Source organism: Nyctibius grandis, chromosome 9 (genome assembly GCF_013368605.1).
Source record: "Nyctibius grandis isolate bNycGra1 chromosome 9, bNycGra1.pri, whole genome shotgun sequence".
Taxonomy (NCBI): domain Eukaryota; kingdom Metazoa; phylum Chordata; class Aves; order Nyctibiiformes; family Nyctibiidae; genus Nyctibius; species Nyctibius grandis.
This window is the reverse complement of record NC_090666.1, coordinates 21176855-21195404: the sequence shown is the minus strand read 5'-3', so window position 1 is coordinate 21195404 and position 18550 is coordinate 21176855. Positions and strand designations below refer to the sequence as shown.

Here is an 18550-nt window from a genome sequence, read left to right as displayed (position 1 = left end):
GGGAGTCAGCCGGAGCCACTTTGTCCCCTCGGCCCTGCAGCCACCAGCCTGCTCGCCCATGGCTGCTCCCGGGCTGGCACGACAGCCGGCCAAGGGGTTATTTGAACCTTCCTGAAATAGAAATGGAGCTGGCTGACTCCTGGGGGACAGCTGGACTACACCTGGGAGGAGGTAGGTTCCCTGGCAGGCAGGGGCTGCCCCCGCTGTGACACCCAGGGTGGCTGGGGGTGGCTGAGCCGCAGCAGGACCCGGGCAGGGGCAGGGGCAGGCAGGGCTGGGGCAGCGCTGGGGATGAAGGGTCCTAAGCCACGCTGGCTGTCGCCAAGCCCATGGCCGGGTCCAGCCCTCCTCCAGCATCCCCAGGGCAGTGGGCGATGCTGTGCCCCCCACCCGCTCCTGCAGGGCCGCATCCTGGCAGGTGCTGAGCACCGCTCCTGGAGGACGGGGATCCCTGGAGCAGGGGGGCAGTTTTCTGCCCCCAGCCATCTCTCCATCACCCCTTCCCTCTTGTCCCTGGGGCCGCGGCTGCTGCGGGGTTGCAGGGTGGCGCAGTGGCTGCGGGCACGGCGGTGGCAGTGGTGGCAGCGGTGTCCCCCCCCGCGGCTGTGGCGGGGGCATGGCTGGCATTGCTCGCTGACACCCTATCTGCCAGGCCCCCGCCAGCCGCGGGCCCAGAATAGCAGCGCAGCCCTGCAGTCAGCATGGAGCGACTCCCCGGCCCCGCTGCACCCCAGGTACCGCTGGGGCGGGTGGGGGGCCCGCCCGACAGCCCCCCGCTTGGGGACAGGCCACCCCTGGGGTGGGGGGACATGGGGAGCTGGCGGTCCCCTTCCCATGGCCAGGCAGTTGTGGGGACAAGGACGTGGAGTGCAGCCTGGCCTGCCCCCGCTGTCCCCAGCCCCTTGGGAAGGGTTGGGGGCCGTTGGCACAGGGTCCCCTCCTTCCCAGGGCTGGCTCTGGGCTCTGTAGGGAGCAGCCACTTCCCCTTTGTTGTTGTAGGGTGACTTGTAAACATTGGCTCTGCCAGTGGGTTTGTGGTTCAGGGTTGCTCTTCCTGCTGCATGTGCCGCTTTGTTATGGTAGGGTCTCCTGGGGACTGGGGAGCACGGGGTCAGCCGGCTGGCCATGCTCACCTCCCTCTGGCCTGGGGCTGCCCCCTTTGTTATTGTAGGGTCTCCCGGGACAGACCTGGTCCCCGGGGGGCAGGTGTGGCTGGCGGGGCTCCCGGCATGGGAGGAAGCAGGACCAGGATTTACACCTTGGGGTTGGGAGAGGGAGAGGATGGGTGTGGAGCTGCTACAGGATGCGGTGGGCTCTGACAGCAGAGAGGAGATGGGGGGTCCTGTCATCCCCTGCCCCGACCCAAGGACCCCCCGATGTCCCCCCAGAGCCGGGGCACAAGCTGAGAGTCCTGGGCTGGAGTCACCACGGGGGTAGCAGGCTCTGGGCAGGGGTCCTGGGTGCATGGGGGGGCTCCCCAGGGAGATGGGGGCTGAGCCCAGCCTGCACCCCCACCCTGAAAGGATGGTTCCCTCTGCCCGGCTTGGGGGGGGCTGGGGCAGCTGAGTGGGTGCAGGCAGCAGCCATGGGTGGGGGAGAGCCCGGGCTGGCTCCTGCTGACCCCCCCTCGCTGTGTGCCCCTCAGGTGGCTCTGCTGGATGCCGCTGCCCGCCCTGAGGAAGAAGGTGGGTAGCAGGCAGCACCTAGGCACGTAACTCATGCAATGAGTGCATCAGTCCTCTGCACACCCTGCACATACCCCTCATTGCTCCGCTCCTCAGCTCCTTCCCAGCAGCTCCTGGTCCCCCCGGGGTTGGAGAGCTGCAGTGCTGTGTGCTGGCCCTGTGGAGTGGGGAACAGGGGGAGTCTGTGATAAGCACCCCCTCCCGCAGCATCCCCCCGCTCCACCCAGGCAGGAGGGTGCTGAGACCTGGCAGCTCAGCTCACCAGCCAGGGCTGGGGTGGGTTTGCCTGCAGGGTTCCTGGAGTCCATGTGCCCCAGGGAGGAGGGGGAGGAGGAGGAAGAGGAGGAGGAACAGGACAGGCGGAGGAGCCCAAGACCTGTCACCTTCACGCTGGGCGACGAGAGGCTGGCACTGGGCCTGGAGAGTGAGTTTCAGAGCCCCGATGCCGAGGTCTACATGCACTTCATGAGGAGCCACTGCTGCTACGATGCTGTCCCTACCAGCTGCAAGCTCGTCGTCTTCGACATCTCCCTGGAGGTGACAAAATGGGGGATCAGCAAGGATGGGTGGGGGCCAGCGGGCTAGGACACCCCCTGACCCCCTCCCCACTCTGCCAGCAGATCAAGAAAGCCTTTGTGGCACTGGTGGCCAACGGGGTGCGTGCCGCCCCGCTCTGGGACAGCAAGACGCAGAGCTTTGTGGGTGAGTGCCAGCAGCCCCTTCCCCTGCGTGGCAGCGAGGGGTGCGGGCAGCGCTGCCAGCCCCCCGTGTCTCTGCAGGGATGCTCACCATCACTGACTTCATCAACATCCTCCATCGCTACTACCGCTCGCCCCTGGTGAGTGTGGTGGGGAGGGCACAGGGGGTCGGGGCAGGCATGGGGCAGGGAGGGGCTGTCCCCACCTCTTCTAGTCCCTTCTTCCCTCTCCTGGTCCCCTCTTCATCACTAGACCATAACTGGGGGATGTTCTGGGCCAGACCAGCATCCACTCGATGCCCCTCTGCCTGGCACCCAGGATGTGATCCCTGCACTTAGGGCAGTGGGGTGGGATGCCTGGGGAAGAGGGCAATGCCCCAGAGTCCCCTCAGTCCCCCGCCATGGGGCCACCGTGACCAGGGCATCTCCGTGCCCTCAGGTTCAGATCTATGAGGTGGAGGAGCACAAGATTGAGACGTGGAGAGGTAAGAAATGGGGGGGTGATAGGGGTGGCTGGGCATGTTGTGCTGGGCATGGAGGTGGGCTCCGGGGGGTATGGAGCTGCATGAGGGGGCTGGGGGACCCCCTTTCCCACCTCTCTCCCTTGGCAGAGGTATATCTGCAGGGCTCCTTCAAGCCGCTGGTCTACATCTCCCCGAGTGATAGGTGAGAGCGCTTCACTGGGGAAGAGCACACCCCGAGGGGGGGTGTGCCTGGGATGCAGCCCTATGCCCCCTCACGGTGTCCCTGTCACCTGCAGCCTCTTCGATGCAGTCTACTCCCTGATCAAGCACAAGATCCACCGCCTGCCTGTCATCGAGCCCGTCTCGGGCAACGTCCTCCACATCCTGACGCACAAGCGCATCCTCAAGTTCCTCCACATCTTCGTGAGTGCCGGGGCTGGGTGTGTGCACACACGGTGGGTGTGTAGGGGCACAAACAAGGGTGTTGGGGGGGCGTGTAGGTGCCAGCCCAGCCCTGCCCTGCCCTGCCCTGCCACAGGGCTCCACCATCCCCAAGCCGCGCTTCCTGAAGAAAACGGTGCAGGAGCTGCGTGTTGGCACCTTCCGCGACGTGGCTGTCGTGCCCGAGACCGCCCCCGTCTACACCGCCCTGGAGATCTTCGTGGACCGCCGCGTCTCTGCCCTGCCTGTCGTCAATGATGCTGGTACCTGGGGAGGGGACCAGCAACCACCCCATCTCCTTCTGCTGTTGGCTCCAGCCCCCATCCCCACCCAAAAATCCCCCTTCCCACCAGCCTGGCTCTCGGGGTGCAGGGGGAGCATGGCTGGTGGTCCCCAGGGCCCCCTCCCCAGCCCCTGTGCTGTCTTGCCTTGCAGGGCAAGTAGTCGGCCTCTACTCCCGGTTTGATGTCATTGTAAGTACCCTGCGTGTTTGCACGCCCGGGCACGAGTGTGCCCCTTGCACGCTGCTGGTGGGGTGCTCACACATGCCTGTGCCCATGCAAACCCACCCCATGTGTACCGATGCACGTGCCAGCGCAGGTCTGCCCTGTGTGTCGTCGGGGCTCGGTGTCCCCCTTGGTGTCAGGACAACAGGGTGAGGACACGTTGGGGCACTGAGCGGGGCCACCTCTCCTGCAGCACCTGGCAGCCCAGAAGACCTACAACAACCTGGACATCAGCGTGCGGGAAGCGCTGCGCCAGCGCACGACCTGCCTGGAGGGGGTCCTCACCTGCTACCCCCACGAAACCATGGAGGACATCATCGACCGCATCACCAAGGAGCAGGTGAGCAGCTGGGGCCCCTTGCACCAGCACCAGCCTCCCCCCTGCCCGCTGCCTGACCTGCCTACAATGCTCTGCCTGTGCCCACAGGTCCATCGCCTGGTTCTGGTGGACGAGAACCGTTACCCGCGGGGCATCGTTTCCCTCTCCGACATCCTCCAGGCCCTTGTGCTCACTCCCGCAGGTATCGATGCTCTTAACTCTTAGCCTGCGATGCTCCATCTTTCTTCACTTGCACCCTCCATTTCTCTCCACTTCAGGTAGGCGCCGTCCCCTGCCACTGCGCGCCTGTCCCCTCCCTGCTGCTGGGTCACCCGCACCTCATCACCTCCTTGCTCGGGTCACCCGCTTCCACCCCAGCCAAACCGGCCCCAGGGGGTGGAGGAGGCTGGGGCTGCAGTTCGGCAGCGCTGGGTGCCCAGGTGGGGACAGGAGGACTCCAGATGCTGCTTGTGCCCAGGGACACAAGGATCACAGGGGTTCCCTTCTGGAGTCCTGATCCCTGGTGTCTGTGTGGAAGGATGGGGGCACCTGCCATGGAGACACCCCCAGACCCCCAACCAGGCAGGGTGTGGGATGCAGGTTTTGCAGATGCCTGGGCTGGAGGAGGGGTTTGGGGTGTGATGCACCCCAAGACAAAAGCCCTTTTTTGACCTTGCCTCAAAGCCCTCTCAGACCTGAGCCCCTCCAGTGCCATTCCCAGGGGACACAGAGGGGACATGCCTCCACTCGCACACCCCGGACATGCTGCCCACCACTAGCCATGTGCACAGCGTGGCCAACCCACAGGCCATGGCTGGCAGAGCTTTCCACCCGCTCCAGCCCCAAAACTGCTTGCTCCAGGGACAGGGCTCACTCCCAGGCCACGCTGGGACCGTGCTGCCCGGCCGCCTGCTCTGACCTGGCTCTGCTCACCCACGGCCTGGTGAGTCCTCACTGGCGATGGGCGGGCACGGCGCTGGGACCCACCGCGGCACCCATTTAGGGGTGAACTGGAGAGGGGGAGAGCTGGCCCCGGTGCCCAGCTGCTTCCCAAAGGTGATGATGCTTTTTTGGGGTGGTGGTGAGGAATGGGCTTGGGACAGCCCCATGCCCACCAGTTCCCCCAGCAGTGCCCAGTTGCTCCCCACAGAAGGAGGCTGGGAGTGCTGTGTGTAAACAACACCAGAAATGGGACCTTCCCCCCACCATTTCCCCATCAAGGTGCCTTTGCCCACCCCATCCCTGGTGCCCACAGGGCTGGCTGTGTCATGAGCTGCAGGGGGCCACCAGGATGTCCCTCTCCGGGCCACCACCCCCCCAGGGCTTGCATCCAAGCCAAGAATGGAGGCAAGACCCTGCCATACACCAGGTCGGATCAGAGGGCTGTGCTGCAGGGTGCCCAGCCCAGCGCCAGTGCCCACCGGGGGGGGGTTATGGCCTCGCACCCCGTCTTGCCCCACAGGCATCGACCGATCCTCGCTCTGAAGATACCAGGGAAGTGCCGCCATCTCATCCGACTCGGGGGTCTCTTGCGTGGCCCTGGGGCCGTGGAAGGAGGCCCGAGCCCCGGAGGCTCTCCATGGGGAAGACCTGCCCACCCACCCTGGTCCTGGGGCTCGTCTTGAGTCCGGGAGCTGATCCTGCCGGCCCCGGGAAGGCAGGGAGCAGGGAGAAGGGGGCCCGGGGTGCCTCCCGCCAGCGAGTGCACGGTGATGCTCGATGGACACTGTGCCGGAGGAGCCATGCCAGGCCTGCAGATGGGCACAGGGACCCGCATGGCCCCAGGGGTACTTGGCCACCCCGCTCCCATTCCCACGCCAGATTTGAGAGCTTTGGCCATGGCTCTCCTCAGCCAGCACGGTCCCGCTGGCTGCGCCCGGTGCCCCGTAATGTAGGCTCAGCTGCACACACAGGCTTGTTTATTATAGGGTCACACGGGGCTGGAGCTCCCTGGCAGAGGCACAGCCTGGGGACCCTGTGCACATTTTGGGGTGGGTGGGGGGTATTTATTTATTTATTTGCTGGTCTCTTCAGCCTTGTTGTAATAAAGCAGCCTGCTCCAGGAACTGCTGCCTTGCCTTTCTGGGGAGCAGCTGGGCATGGCTCCTGCGGAGAGAGCCAAGCTGGGGAAGGGGTGCTAGCTGCTCGGCAGGGCTGGGGGACCCAGGCTGGCGGAGCCAGCCTGGGGTGCCAGCGAGGGTGGCATAGGCACGGGGTGGCACCTCTGCCCATGTGGGTAGAGCCAGTGGGACGGGGACGTGGGGTGTGGTTGACAGCTCCACCATGGTGGTGGTGTGCGGGTCCCCTCGGGGACACCCCAGGGACGGCAGCCTCGGTGCCAGCAAGGTGTCTGCCTGCTGCTTCCCTCAGTGCAGCCAGGATCCCCAAGCAGCAGGGAGGTGAGGGGGGGTTCACTGTTAGGGTGCCCCGTACCCCAGCCCTCCAGGAGCCTGGGCAAGCGGCAATGCATCCCCTGCCTGTGGCTACCGCCCTGGCCCTGGATACCAGCCCCCGTCCTGCTTGGGGACAGGGGGAGCTGAGCTGATCCTCCCCTGGCTGCTTTGCCCGGAACGAGTCCTGTCCCCATTCCCGTGACCCCATATCAGCATCTCAGTGAAATAACCGCTGATAGTGAAAGGTCCCGGGTGCTCCACACCCCTCCTGTGCTGGCTGGCCCTGCCAGGGCACACGATACCGGCGCCGGGTGGTGACAGCCCTCCTCCCCGTCGCAGGGGAAGTGCTGTGTTGTTGCTCTGCTTGCCCAGGGCCAGAGCTGGCTCCATCCCTCAGGACCAGGCACAAACCCCAAGCCCCGCTGCCACCGCTCGACCCTCCCCTGGGAGGCAGGGGGGAAACTGAGGCACAGAGAAGCGGCTGAGGCCAAGGTCAGCTGTTCAGAGAAGACCCAGATGTCCTGGCTCCAGGCACAGATCCACGCACAGCGACACAAGGACGGGACAAAGGAGACACCAAACGGCTGCAAGCCCCCTCCCCGCTTTCCCCCCGCCCCGGCAGAGCTCCCAGGTCCCCGACACAGCCCAGCTGGACGCGGGATGGGGGAGACACAACCCCTCGTGGCGTGTGAAAGGCACAGCAGTTCCCCAATCCTCCTGCTGATTTGGGGCAGGGGGATACTAGTGCCCCAGGGGTGATTTGGGGGCACCCCTCATCCCCCCCATCTTCCCCATAGTTGGGCTGGGAGCCCCCCCTGGCCCAAGCTGGGCAGTGGGTGGGTGCTGGGGTGGGTTTGCCTTCCTGCCCCACCTTGTGGGGCAGCGGGGATCCCCACTCGGCACCCAGGGTTGGGGGGTTTGTGTGCAGTCAGGGGGCCCCCGGGCGAGCGATGAACTCCAGGTTGATGGGCTTGTCGGCCACCAGGACGATGCGGGACACGGATGTCACCTCCACGCCGCGGGGGTCCGGCCGCACCTCGAATGCCTGGATGATCTGTGGGGACAAGGGGAGTGGCAGCGCCTTGGGGAATCCCTGGGGTCCCCATGCCAGCTCGCAGCGAGTTACCCAGGGTGGGGGGTCCCTACTCACCCTGGCGAGGGCCAGGTGCATCTCCAGCTCGGCAATGCGGCGGCCGACGCAGGCACGGACCCCGTAGCCGAAGGGGATGGAGCTGAAGGGGTGGTGGGGGGAGCCGTGGCCCCGGAGCCAGCGCTGGGGCAGGAACCGCTCGGGCTCAGGGAAGTAGGTCTCGTCGTGGGACATCGCATAGTGTGCCAGGACGAAGAGGGTCTGCGGGGCAAGAAGAGGGGGCTAATGACCCCCGCCCAGCCCCACTGAGCGCAGTGGGGGTCCCCATGGCACAGCCCCCACTCACGTTCTTGGGGAAGAGGTAGTCTCCGATGACAATGTCCTTCTCATAGAAGACCCTGGCGTTGGTGGGCACCACTGGGTAGACCCTGGGATATGGAGAGAGTTAGTGGGGGAGCAGGACCCATCTGGGGACCCCAGAGGGACAGAGCCACAGGCAGGACAAGGGGGAGCATCTCCCGCTGCTCAGCAGCTCCGTCCTCCTCTGCAGGGAGGAGGTGGATGGATGCGGCCCTGAGGGACTGAAATCCAGCCCTGCACCCTGCCTGGCTGGTGCATCCCCCGATGACAGGGGAGAAGGGACTGCCCCCAGGGAAGGGGCCAGCGACCGGGACCCTGGGGCTTGGGCAAGGCTGGGCTGTACCTCAGCGTCTCCTTGATAACGGCCCGAAGCATCGGCATCTTGGGGATATCCTCAGCACCAGGAAAGCGGTTGGCAGGCACGACGGCTTTCAGCTCCTGGTACAGGGTCTCCTGGATGCCCGGGTCCCGGGAGAGGTGGTACAGGGCCCAGGACAGCGTGTTGGAGGTCTGGGGGAGCAGACACCGAGGGGAGTGAGGGAGATGGGGCCGGTACACAAGTGACCTTGTGCCAAGCATGGCACCAGTACGGCACTGGACAGCCCCTGCTCCAGTGCGCAAGGAAGCCAGGGGCAGCGAGCATGGGGGAAACTGAGGCAGGGAGCAGGGCAGGGAGCAGAGCAGAGGACAGGGTCTGTACTGACCGATCCCTGAGGGTTTGCCCCTGTGGGGCATCAGCCCCCCAACCACCAGCCCAGAGCTCGCAGGGGCTGGGGAGCACAGCTAAGCGTGGCTTCCCCTCGCCATGGAGCTCAGTGGGGATCACCCGGCAGCAGCTGCCCGGCTCTCACCGTGTCCACGCCAGCCAGCAGCAGCTCAGCCACGCTGCCGTAGACCTCGTCCAGGGTGAGCCTGCCGCTGGCCAGCAGGTAGCTCAGGTAGCCGGACACCTCCTTGCCCCGCTCCACTTGCCCCTCCAGCTCCTCCATCTTTCGGTCAATCAGGGTCTTGCCTGTGGGGACACAGAGCGGGACCCAGCGCTGACAGAGCAAGGGTGGCCAAAAGGACACGTGGCCGGGGACTGCCTCGCTTCTGGGGGTCCTGAGGGAGTCTGATCCCACCGCGCCGGGTCCCCATCGTCACCGCTCACCGAAGGCAAAGATGGTGTCCCAGCTGTCCAGGTAGCGGTCCCAGAAAGGCAGCACCTTGCGGCTCCATCGTGGCAGGACGGTGGCGAAGACAGAGTTCTTGAACATGAGGTTGATGGAATCAATGAAGCGCTGGGTCTCGGCGGGGACCTGCTGCTTCAGGCACCCAATGCGGGTCTCGAAGAGGATATAGGAGATCCCTGTGGGGGACAGGCCACATCCAGACCCCCGCAGGGATGGGAAGAGCGGGGCAGGGCAGGGGCGAGGGGGAGGACCCCCCTACCTTCCAGGGCGAAGCGGTAAAGCAGGTTGGCCACATCCTCCACCAGCACCCCCGAGGGGCTGCGGCTCCGCTCGTCCCGCAGCCGCACCATCAGGTCCGACACCACCTCCCCGATGGCATCCGCGTACAGCACCGCCTCCGAGGGCTTCAGCAGCCGCTTGTTGAGGACCTGGCGCAGGCGGTACCAGCGCTCCCCTTCCCTGCGCGGGGACAGGGCTCAGTGCTGGGGGCACGGCCAGGCAAGAGGCAGTGGCTGGCAGCAGTTTCCCAGTCCCTGGGTGCATCCTCCCCACACCGGGCTGGAACCACCCCGGGGGTCTTTCCACCCGCCATGGCCATGCCCTTCTGCTTGGGGAGACCTGCTGCTTGCAGGAGAGGGAGCAATGCGAGCTGCCACCCGGGCCCTGCACCCGAGGAAGGGACAGGAGCTGCCTACCGCCCCACGGAGCGCAGCCAGGGCAGGACTCACTCCGTGAAGGGTCCGTAGGGCAGGCGCCGGGTGTCCCGGTGCTCCTTCCACAGGGCCATGTCGCTCCGCATGGGGTACTTGCCCTCCTGCCGTAGCAGCTGCTCCAGCACCACTGGGCTCCCGATGTTGATGTTCTCATAATGCCCAAAGGTCGACTTCCAGATAGGGCCATAAATGCGCCTGGACATCAGCTGTGATGCACCAGAGCATGGCAGGGTGAATGGGACAGGGCCAGTACTGGGGCTGGATCAGTCCCTCCCTGCCCCGATACTGCCCGGCATGTGTCCAGCATGCTCTGCACCCATCCCAGGGACCCCTCAGCACCAGCTGCGCCCAAGCACCCGCCTCTGACCTCCCAAGCTGGCACCATCCTTGAAGCGCTCTGCAGATGGCTTGGGCTGGTGTCTCCAGGCACACGTCCTCTGCCAGCACTAAGCACACCAGGCACCGACCCCTGGCACAGGCTGGCACATCCCTCACCCACCCCAGAGCTGCACGGAGGGCCTGGTGGGTCTTTTGGGGAAGCAAGGCCAAGAGGGGACAGCAGGGACAGGGACAACTGCCAAGTACAGGGCTCTGCCGAGATGCAGGGCCATTGCAGTGGCTGTCAGCAGGTCCAAGGCCTGCTGCTTCCAGCATGACCCCAGCTCTGCTCATCCTGGGGACAACAGTCCCCGCATGGGTCCTTGAACCCACCACCCGATAAGGGTGGTTAATGATCAGCGGTGGGAGGGCAGCGCCAGGCTGTGGCAGGACTGGGCTGCTCCCAGGGCAGGTTGCCACCCCGGAGATAGCCCTCAGGCCATGGGCTCACAAGTCAGCTAGGGGACATCCACCAGCATCAGCCCTGCTCTGGGCTCTGAGGGCCACAGCTTCCCGCTCCTCAGCTGCACCCAAGGGTGCCATGCCTGCCTCCCCACTGGGGAGCACTGTGACCCGTGAGTGCCTCCCTCGGGGGCAGCCAGGCAGCCCTTTGCAAGTGGATCTGCACAAAGCCACGTCCAAGGGGTGGTTTCCATCCTGCCTGGGGATGCCAGAGCCCCTGAGGAGCAGGGCCAAGCCCGGGGGGCTGCGGGGGACCTAGCAGGGAAGCCCTGGTCTCCGTTCTCCGTGGCTGCGGGGATGCATGTGGTACAATCTCCCTTGGTGACTGACTGCATCGCAGCCTGCACCCGGATTCAGCTGGATTCGTCACCGCGGGGAGACGTTCCTTGCGCGTGTGGTGGCAGAAGGAGGGGGAGGGATGGCCGCCCCAGTACTGCAGGCAGCTCGCCGGGCGAACACGCTGCGTGGGGCCGCGGGCAGCTGTGGCCTGGGTTGAAGCCTGCCCACCGGCATCTGCTGGCAGCCAGGACCCGACATGGCACAGGTGTCGGAGAGCAGGGCTGAGAGAAGCTGGAGCTGCTGGGATCTAGGGAAAGGCACCTCTGGAGCATGCGGGCATCTGTCCGCAAAGCCGGGCCGTGCTCGGAGCCCCAAGGGCAGGAGGGAGCAGTAGGGACCTCCTGTGCCCACTCCCCAAGACCCCACTGCCCTGCGACAGCCCCTTCTCCAAACAGCCGTGCCCAGTGCTCTTTGGTGCCGGGGAGGCCTGATCCTGCATGCTCCTCCGGCTGGTCAGAGCTCCAGGGTGCTGGAAGATGCCGCCTGGCTCGCGGCCAGCTAAGTCCATCGCTTGCTTCATCCGACGTATGAGGATGTGTTGACAGAAGATAATAAACACCTCTGCCTGTCCCTCCCCTGCCTGCCCAGATACCATCTGCCCAAACACCTGCCTGGTCGCCTGCTCCCAAACCGCAGCCCCTCCAGCTTGTCACAGCCGGGGCAGCTTGGGCTGCACGGGGATGCCAGGACCCTGTGAGCCACCCCTGCACCTTTGCCCTCAGCTGCCTGGCTGGCTCGGGGATGCTGGAGCAGCCGTGGGCTGGCAGGACCCTCCCGGGGCCACCCGGTTCTGTGCTGGCCCGTCTCCACGCTTCTGGCCCCAGCATCACCCCACGGTGCAGGGGTGCTCCCCACCACCCAGCCCCTCCTCTCCCCCGACCCCCCGTCAACTCCCTGCCGTCACTTCTAGGCTGCTCCCCCCCTCCCCGGAGCCCCTCACCCTGCCCCCAGCACGCACCCACTCCCCCCGTTGCAAAGTCCCCACCCCACGCACAGCACCCTCCCTGCAGCCCACCCGGGAGCCTCTCTACCCCACGCACCCGTCCCAGTCCTCCCACCCCCACGCACCCGTGCAGGGTCCCCACGCCCCCGCGCACCCCGCAGCCCCGGCCCCCCGCAGCCCCCGGGCCGGGCTGCCCCGGTGCACCTGGAGCCGGTGCGTGTGCAGCAGGTAGCCCCGCAGAAAGAGCCAGAAGAAAGTCCGGAGTAACCCCGGCCCCGGTAGCTCCTCCGGTCCCTTCAGCCGCGCCGGCCCCGCCGCCGCTGCCGCCGAGCCCCCGGTCCTGCGCGGCGGCCCCGGGATGCTGCTGCGCGGCGGCGGCGGCGGCGGCGGCGGGCGGGGGCGCAGGAGCAGCGGCAGCAGCGGCCGCTGGGCCCCGCCGCTCGGGCCCGCCATGCTCCGTCGGCAGCGGACGGGACGGGGCGGGGCGGGGAAGCACCGGGGGCGATGGGGGGCGGCACCGGGGGCGGTACGGGGGGGGGGACGGCACAGGGGCGGCAACCCGGTACCGGCACCGGCACCAGGCTCCGCGCACCGGGAACTCAGCATCGCGCACCAGGTGCTGCGCACTGGGTACCGGCCCCGGTGCCGGCTGCTGCGCACTGGGTACGGGGTATCAGCTGCTGCGCAGCGGGGACTGGGCACCAAGCAGCGCATACCGGGCACCTTGTGCCAGCCACTGCACACCTGCTACCGGGCCGTGGATACCGGCTGCAGCATACCGGGTACCGGCACACCGGGTACCAGGTACCGCACACCGGGTGCAACACGAAGTACTGTGCACCGGACGCCGCCCAGCGGCGTCACACACTGTGCACCAGGTGCTCGGTACTTGGAACTGGCATCAGCAGTACCTGGTGCCATGTACCAGGTACCGGGTGCCACAACAGCACCGTGCACCAGGCAGCGGGCAGCCAGCACTGGCACGGCACAGTAGGTACAGCACCCCCGACACAGTGTAGTGTGTGACACTGGCACCAGTATCAGCACCAGGTGCTGCACACGGGGCATTGCACATGGGCAGCGGGTGCTGGCACTGCTCACCAGGCACTAGCAGTGGCACTGGGCACTGCACCGGGCACCGCGCACCGTGTGCCAGCACCGACATCGCACTCTGGCACTGGGTACCACATCCCAGACTCTGCACACCCTGCAGCAGCACCAGGCTCACTGCTGGGCCTGCTCTTCAGAGCTGCTGGACCTCCTGGCCTGAGCCCTCCTGCCCTGCCTGTCATAGCCCTGTCCCTGCCCTGTCCTCCTGCGATGCAGGATGGTGCCCTGGGGAGCTGGGTCCAGGCTGTCCCAGGGCCTCTCTCAGCACTTTCTCCAGGCACTGCCAGCTGGGACCCCAGCTGGGGAGAGCTTGGCATGCCCAGTGAGGCTGCTGGCAACCCAGCCAAAGGCAGGTTTAGTTTGTCTTCATGCCAGGGAAAGCATGGCACCAGCTCCTGCCTCAACCTGGTGCAGGCCAGGCTGTTGAGTTCACGAGCAGGGCTCTGCTGCGGTGATGTCCAGGGCTGTGGGTGCAGGGCACGTCCCCTCTGGCCAGCCTGATACTGCCACCAGGTCCTGGGGCCATACGGCAGGGCACTGCCCTGCCCAGGTGTCACTCCTGGGGCAGGTGGCACCATGCCTCTGCCTGGGACATCCCAGCACTGATCATTAACCACCCTTATCGAGCGGTGGGTTCAGTGTCCTGGACGAGGACGTTTTGTCCCCAGGTTGGACAGCCCATGACTGGCTGTTCTCCCTCTCAGTGCTACCTCACTGGGGGATGGGGGATGTCCTAGTCTGGGCTCCAGGCTGGTGCCTGATGTGCTCCCTGTCAACGGGGCTGGGGCTGGTGGCGCAGGATCCGGGCACCCCTGTGCCTGCAGACACCCATGAGGCACCCCGGGCTGCGACAGCCAAGCGTGAGCTCCTGCTGCCATCTCATGGCTGTTCACAGCCAGCTCTGCAGCTCACCCTGCCCCAGGCACACCCAGAGTCGGGGACAGCAGGACACCCCAGGCCCTGGCCCTGCTCGGGGCTTGCCAGCCTGGCACCCTGCCACCCTGCAGCCCTTGCTCCCCGTGACTGGGGACACCTCAGCTGCTCCCAGCCTGCTGTGGCTGCATTTTCCCTTGCGGGGGAGTGGGACCCTGCTGCCTCTTTCAGTTTAAAACTGTTGCCCCTTGCAAAAACGTAAAAAACTACAGGCCCTGGTAAAAAGTCACTCTCCATCTTTCTTATAAACCCCTTTATATACTGGAAGGCTGCAATAAGGTCTCCCAGAGTCTTCTCCAGGCTGAACAGCCCCAACTCTCTCACCTTTTCTTCATAGGACAGGTGCTCCAGCCCTCTGATCATTTTTGTGGCCCTCCTCCAGACCCGCTCCAACAGGTCCATGACTCTCTTGTACTGAGGACTCCAGAGCTGGATGCAGTGCTGCAGATGGGGTGTCACGAGAGGGGAATGGAGGGGGAGCATCGCCTCTCTTGACCTGCTGGCCATGCTTCTTGTTTTGCAGTCCAGCTTTCTAGGCTGCAAGTGCACATTGCCAGCTCGTGTACTATTTTTCATCCATCAGTATCCCCAAGTCCTTCTTCCGCAGGGCTGCTCTCCATCCATCCCTCCATCCATCCATCCATCCATCCACCCACCCATCCCGCAGCCTGTACCGGTACCAGGGTTGTCCCGACCCGGCTGCAGGACCTCGCACTTGGCCCTGTGGAAGGGCAGCCTTTACCACCGCGGCGGCTCCCCGGGGGGTCCCCGCTGTCCCCGCAGCCCGGCCGGGGCGGGGCACCGGCAGCCCGGCTCCTTCCCGGTGCCGCCGCTAGGCTGTGCTCCCCGCCCTCGGACCGCGGGCGGCAGCGGCGGGGACTGGCCGGGGCTCCGCCGGGGCTCCACCGGGGCCGGCCGCCGGGGCTGCGGGGGAGGCCGGGCAGGAACGGGGGGGGTCGGGTGAGTCAGACCCCCCCCGAGCCTCCCGGCGGGGACTTCCAAGGGAAGCGGCCAGGCCATGACACATCTGCAGCCGGAGGATGTCACGGGGAGCCGGGGGCATCGCCAGCTCCTGGGAAGTCCCCCAGTGCGGGGCCAGCCCTGGTCCCAGCTTGGTGACAAGCGGGGCAGAGGCAGGAGAGAAAATGCTGCGTTTATCCACGGGGATGGGGAGCTGGGAGTGGCAGGTCCCATCCTCTGTGTCCCTCTGCCCCAGGGATGCTGCAACTCTGCTTGTCCCGCAGCCGCATCATCAGGTTGGGCCTCACCTCAGCGGTGCAGAGACAGGTACCGTGGGAATCCCCCGCTACTCTGCCCCTCAACCCATCCACTACACACAGCTCATGGAGTGCTGCCGCCAACGTGGAGGGTCCTGGCTGCTGGGACGGAGTGACAGCTTCTTTACGTGACTTGTGCAGTGTCACCCAGGAGCTGGAAACTTTTCCCAGGGCTGCATCCGCTAACCCCCATTTGCTCTCCCACAGCCGGGGGCGAAGCGGGGTGTCCCAAGGGAGGGCATCCCCTGACTCACCCCCAGGAAAGCCCAGGCTGTGAGAAGGCTGAGCCCGGGGTCCAGGGACTGTAAATAGCCCACAGCATTTAGCTGGATATGGTCCATCACACCAGCTGTGTGTCACTGCACTGTCATGGCCTGAGTCATGAGCCATGCTGGGGGCCAGTGGCGCTGCACGGGGGGCACATGGGGAGATCCAGAGGGATGGGGACAGATCCCAGACCTGGAGACAGCTGCTCTTCTTCCACGTAGAGGGTTCAAATGGGACCCTCTAGTTGCTCTTCCAAAGGTCCCCATCCCCTCATTTCCCTCTGTCTGACCCATCGGACCTGGGCAGGGGCTTGAGGACAGCACAAAGCTTTTGAAACAAGAGGTAAATCAACCAGCATGGTGGTTCCCCTTCCACACCACATGGGGCTCACCACCTGGCAGCAAGCTCTGCTCTGGGCTCCCCCTGCTTTGTGCCCCGTGGGACCCTGGTGGGCTGGGACCTTTCTCTGAGGACGTGGGAGCTGGACGCCGGAGCGAGCTGGGGACTGGCAGCCCGTTATCACGGGAGACGGGAGGCAGCCCCGGGCTGCTCTCAAGTGGTCCTGGCTGATTAGTGACTTCAAGTGCCTATGGAGTTATTCTAAGCCAAGTAGGTGCAAAGGGAGTCGACCTGGGACCAACAAGACCAGCGCCGGGCTTTGCTGGGGCATCCCCCACCTCCTTTGCTCCCTGCTAAGCCCTCTGAGGTGGGGAAGTGTCCCCCTGCTCCAGCCGCTCTCCCTGTCCCTTACTCCTCCTGCAAAAGGCTGTTTGCTCCAGCCCAAAGCAAACCTGATCTTATCTCCCGACTCCAGTTCCCTTGGCTGTGGGCCACGGACGATGCCTCCCACGCAGAACTTGTGAAGCCCATTTGGGGACCCGCGCACAGAGCGGGCTGTGTACGCTGCCACATGACATCATGTTTACGGCCCATGGGGGCCCAAGGACACCCCCTCCCAGAGGCATTGCTCCCAGCCCAAGCAATGTGTGTCCTTCCCGTGGCTGGACAGACGGACCTGCGGGGAGCTGGAGGGAGCGGGACTGGCCACAGCACCGTGCCTGCCCAGAGAGGGTGGTTTCAGCTTTTGCAAGCTGGTCCCCCCCGGCCTCAGTTTCCCCTCTGGACAGCGGAGAGCAGATCCTGTGTGAGCAGTGAGGGTGCACTGCTGCAGCGGCACAAGGTCAGGCCCTCGAGTTGCTGTGCAGAGAGAAAGGCAAATTTTCTCCCTTTGGGACGTGGATGTTCCCTTCTCTCCCAGGACACAGCCAGGCCTTTTCTGCTGCTGCGTGAAACTGAGGTTGTTGGGAAAGAGCAACAATGTCCAGAGACACAGGGACTCCCTAGGGAGTGCTAGGGCTATCCTTTCTCCCATCCATCCATCCATCCACCCATCCATTCATCAACACTTGCATGCATCTTTCTATCTCACAGCCATCTCTCCATCCATCTACTGAGCTGCCTGTGCACTCACCCATCCATCCATCCATCCATCCATCCATCCATCCATCCATCCATCGACAAGCACGTTCATCACTCTTCCCACCCACCCCCACACCCACCTGCCCATCCATCCAGCTATCCACCCACCCATCCATCTGTCCATCCTCCCATTCACCCCTCCATCCATCCATTACTGCCTGTCAGTGCCCCGTGATGCCCAGCCCTCCTCGGGGTACAATGTGTGCCCATGCATGTGTGCAGATGTGTATGTGGGACACGCTGGCCATGTGGAGCACCGTGGGTGGGGATGTCCCATGCTGTGTCCGGCCATAGGGCAGGGGCTGGGAGCGTCGGCCGGGTGGAGGGGGGGGACCCGTCTAATTTAACAACAAGCCCCGCGGTCGCTGTCAGCGCCGGGCGGCTCTGATCTGGGGACAGGTCCTTGTCAGCTCCGCTTGCCGGCCTGACATGAAAGGGCTCTGCGCCCTGATAAGGCCCCAGACACTCGGCCCCGGAGGTGGGCAGTGCTGTGGCCGAGCCTGGGGGACCCCCAAGCAGTGAGCCCTGGCGTGGCTGTCCCCAGATTCACTGTCACCCCAGCACCACGGGGCTTGTGTGTTTGCATCGGTCAGGGAGCTCAGCCCTGGGGACTGCCCTCTGCTTTGGGCACTGGATCGCGCCCGGTGTCACCACCAGCTCCCTCCAGTGACATGACCCCAGGGAGGGCTCCATCCCCAGTGTCCCCCTGGCTGCCACCAGCCCCTCTGCTGGCCGTTACCCCTCACTGGAGTCCCCCGGCCACGAGCGGCCACGGATGGGGACCATGTTGTTTTAATAAGATCATTCTTCTCCTGCCGTGAGGTCGCAACCCCGGGCTTATGACATCACAGCGCGCTGCCATGGAGACGCCAGGATGTCACAAACACAGCTCGATGACCTCACTGCAGGAGCAGGAGATGGGGCCAACCTGGGTTTGATCACCAATGTCCTCGGGAATAAAGGAGGGGAGGGACGCTGGGAAAGTATGCGGCTGCTGAGTGCCGGGGTGTTTGGGTTGGAAATCGCTGCGCTTTCCCGCAGCGGGAAAGGCCCGTTCCTTCCTCCCCCTGTCCGCTCCCTCCCAGCGGCCAGAGCCCCCCAGCCTTGTGGGGCAGGGGGGCTGGGGGAGTGGGGCACCTCCATCCCTGCCCTTGGGGCCGTGCGGTGGGGGGTGAGAGCGGAGCTCAGCGCAGCACCAGGGCACCAGCTTAGGGGAAGAGGGGGGTCAGGATGGGGGGACTGTGTCCCCAAGCAGGATGGGGCACTTGGGGGATGCTTTGTCCCAGAGCAGGATGGGGACCACTGGTGACGCTGTCACACGGGGCAGTGTGGGTTGGTGTCTGAGGGAGGTCTCCTCTTCTCCAGGGGAAGCCCAAAGCCATGTTGCTACATGGGGACATGATTCCCCCATTACAGCACCCTGCAGCTGGACCCCAAAACACCTCTTGACACTGCTCAGTCACCCAACAGCCATCGCCTTCCCAGCCCATAGCCAGCAGCATCTCCTGGGGACCAGCCCCCC

At 65.3% G+C, this 18550-nt stretch overlaps 2 protein-coding genes across 5 annotated transcripts; one reads left to right on the top strand and one right to left on the bottom strand.

Moving 5' to 3' along the window:
* Nucleotides 1-673: 673 nt before the first annotated feature.
* Nucleotides 674-6178, top strand: PRKAG3 (protein kinase AMP-activated non-catalytic subunit gamma 3). 4 transcript variants are annotated; one of them, XM_068407298.1, is made up of 13 exons: nucleotides 674-734; nucleotides 1646-1685; nucleotides 1978-2222; nucleotides 2306-2387; nucleotides 2465-2523; nucleotides 2822-2867; nucleotides 2994-3048; nucleotides 3143-3269; nucleotides 3385-3550; nucleotides 3723-3760; nucleotides 3987-4133; nucleotides 4221-4314; nucleotides 5575-6178. In XM_068407298.1, the coding sequence occupies exons 1-13, from the start codon at nucleotides 702-704 to the stop codon at nucleotides 5595-5597; spliced, it is 1155 nt and encodes a 384-aa protein (XP_068263399.1). In that variant the 5' UTR covers nucleotides 674-701; the 3' UTR covers nucleotides 5598-6178. The 4 variants fall into 4 exon arrangements, with proteins under 4 accessions (XP_068263399.1, XP_068263398.1, XP_068263401.1 ...); XM_068407297.1 differs by having other exon boundaries at nucleotides 2303-2387; nucleotides 4221-6178; XM_068407300.1 differs by lacking the exons at nucleotides 674-734; nucleotides 1646-1685 and having other exon boundaries at nucleotides 2077-2222; nucleotides 2722-2867; nucleotides 4221-6178.
* Nucleotides 6053-12415, bottom strand: CYP27A1 (cytochrome P450 family 27 subfamily A member 1). The gene is made up of 9 exons (XM_068407296.1): nucleotides 12167-12415; nucleotides 9856-10046; nucleotides 9387-9586; nucleotides 9106-9303; nucleotides 8807-8967; nucleotides 8299-8465; nucleotides 7942-8023; nucleotides 7656-7856; nucleotides 6053-7559 (listed from the first exon to the last, which is right to left on the bottom strand). Exons 1-9 carry the CDS (start codon nucleotides 12413-12415, stop codon nucleotides 7434-7436), a joined length of 1575 nt encoding a protein of 524 aa, XP_068263397.1. The 3' UTR covers nucleotides 6053-7433.
* Nucleotides 12416-18550: the final 6135 nt, after the last annotated feature.

Bases quoted from the DNA above. Each gene is read 5' to 3' on its own strand.
- CYP27A1 (XM_068407296.1), bottom strand. From the start codon at position 12,415: ATGGCGGGCCCGAGCGGCGGGGCCCAGCGGCCGCTGCTGCCGCTGCTC. The intron at 10,047-12,166 runs GTGCACCGGGGC...GGTGCATCACAG, and splicing joins TGCACACGCACCGGCTCCAG to CTGATGTCCAGGCGCATTTA. The intron at 8,968-9,105 runs GTGAGCGGTGAC...GTGTCCCCACAG, and splicing joins GGACACCATCTTTGCCTTCG to GCAAGACCCTGATTGACCGA.
- PRKAG3 (XM_068407297.1), top strand. From the start codon at position 702: ATGGAGCGACTCCCCGGCCCCGCTGCACCCCAG. The intron at 2,223-2,302 runs GTGACAAAATGG...CCACTCTGCCAG, and splicing joins TCTTCGACATCTCCCTGGAG to CAGATCAAGAAAGCCTTTGT. The intron at 3,049-3,142 runs GTGAGAGCGCTT...TGTCACCTGCAG, and splicing joins TACATCTCCCCGAGTGATAG to CCTCTTCGATGCAGTCTACT.